At 41.8% G+C, this 918-nt stretch overlaps 2 protein-coding genes across 2 annotated transcripts in view; one reads left to right on the forward strand and one right to left on the reverse strand.

Moving 5' to 3' along the window:
- Positions 1–15: 15 nt before the first annotated feature.
- Positions 16–918, reverse strand: part of T265_06165 (hypothetical protein) — a gene marked incomplete at both ends in the record, with an annotated part of 32671 nt that continues 31768 nt past the window's right edge. Inside the window, one exon of the mRNA XM_009171366.1 lies at positions 16–260. Coding sequence (XP_009169630.1) covers positions 16–260 — 245 coding nt within the window. The remainder of the gene's footprint in view (positions 261–918) is intronic.
- The window catches only part of T265_06166 (hypothetical protein), a gene marked incomplete at both ends in the record, with an annotated part of 8791 nt that continues 8149 nt past the window's right edge, over positions 277–918 (forward strand). Inside the window, one exon of the mRNA XM_009171367.1 lies at positions 277–466. Within this exon, the coding sequence (XP_009169631.1) occupies positions 277–466 (190 nt within the window). The remainder of the gene's footprint in view (positions 467–918) is intronic.

The raw sequence follows: 918 nt of genomic DNA on the forward strand, positions 1-918 counted from the left end.
TGATGATCTGCTATGTCACTTGACAATTGTTGATGAACCGGTGTGAACAATCAGAGTAAGTAAGAATGGCCAAGTTGCCAAACAAATTCTCAACCAGCCATGTGATTCAAACGGAATATCTGCGTACGTACTCAAAGAGTGGAAAGTGATCAAAGCCTCCAAACACACACTGGGCATCAGTAGACGAAGAAGTCGAGTTAGATCCAGTGAGTGTAGCCATTGGAGAATAGACCGTGCTTCCTCAGAAGCCTCATCTGGAGCTGTCGGGGGAATGGAATGGTGAATGAGAACAATATCGGTAGCGTGGAGGTATTAAAAGTCGCTACCGAGAAGTGTCAATGGGATACAAAAGACCACCGGTTAAAAAAGACTGAAGCTCGAGATGGTTATCGCGCCAGATCCCAACGTACACTTGTGGCTGCTCCACTTTGCTTAATTAACTTTTCAGCCACCTTGACCAGTAAAAGTAAGCTTAACATTTTTCACCAATTCCGACTACGCTGCTACGCGTAATCCTGAATCACGCGCCATGCGTACAACCTTGGTCCAGATTAAGTCAAGTTGTTTTTGTGCAACTGCCAAATGGGAAGGTTTTTAAATTACGTACAATAAATACACCTAACGCCTAATCTCACGCGCCATGCGTACAACCTTGGTCCAGATTAAGTCAAGTTGTTTTTGTGCAACTGCCAAATGGGAAGGTTTTTAAATTAAATTAAATAAATACACCCACAACTCGATGCGCCTGATACACTCGCACTTACATCATCATCATCATCATCAAAGACAGCAACATCAGTGTTAGCACTGATGCTTCACTGCCGTACAACCATGAGGTTTGTCTAGTTATCTATGTATATACGTATATGTATATGTGTATGTATATATATATATAATAGTATTAAAAGCCCTACAGTG

The sequence above is a fragment of the Opisthorchis viverrini genome, assembly GCF_000715545.1.
Source record: "Opisthorchis viverrini unplaced genomic scaffold opera_v5_124, whole genome shotgun sequence".
NCBI lineage: Eukaryota > Metazoa > Platyhelminthes > Trematoda > Opisthorchiida > Opisthorchiidae > Opisthorchis > Opisthorchis viverrini.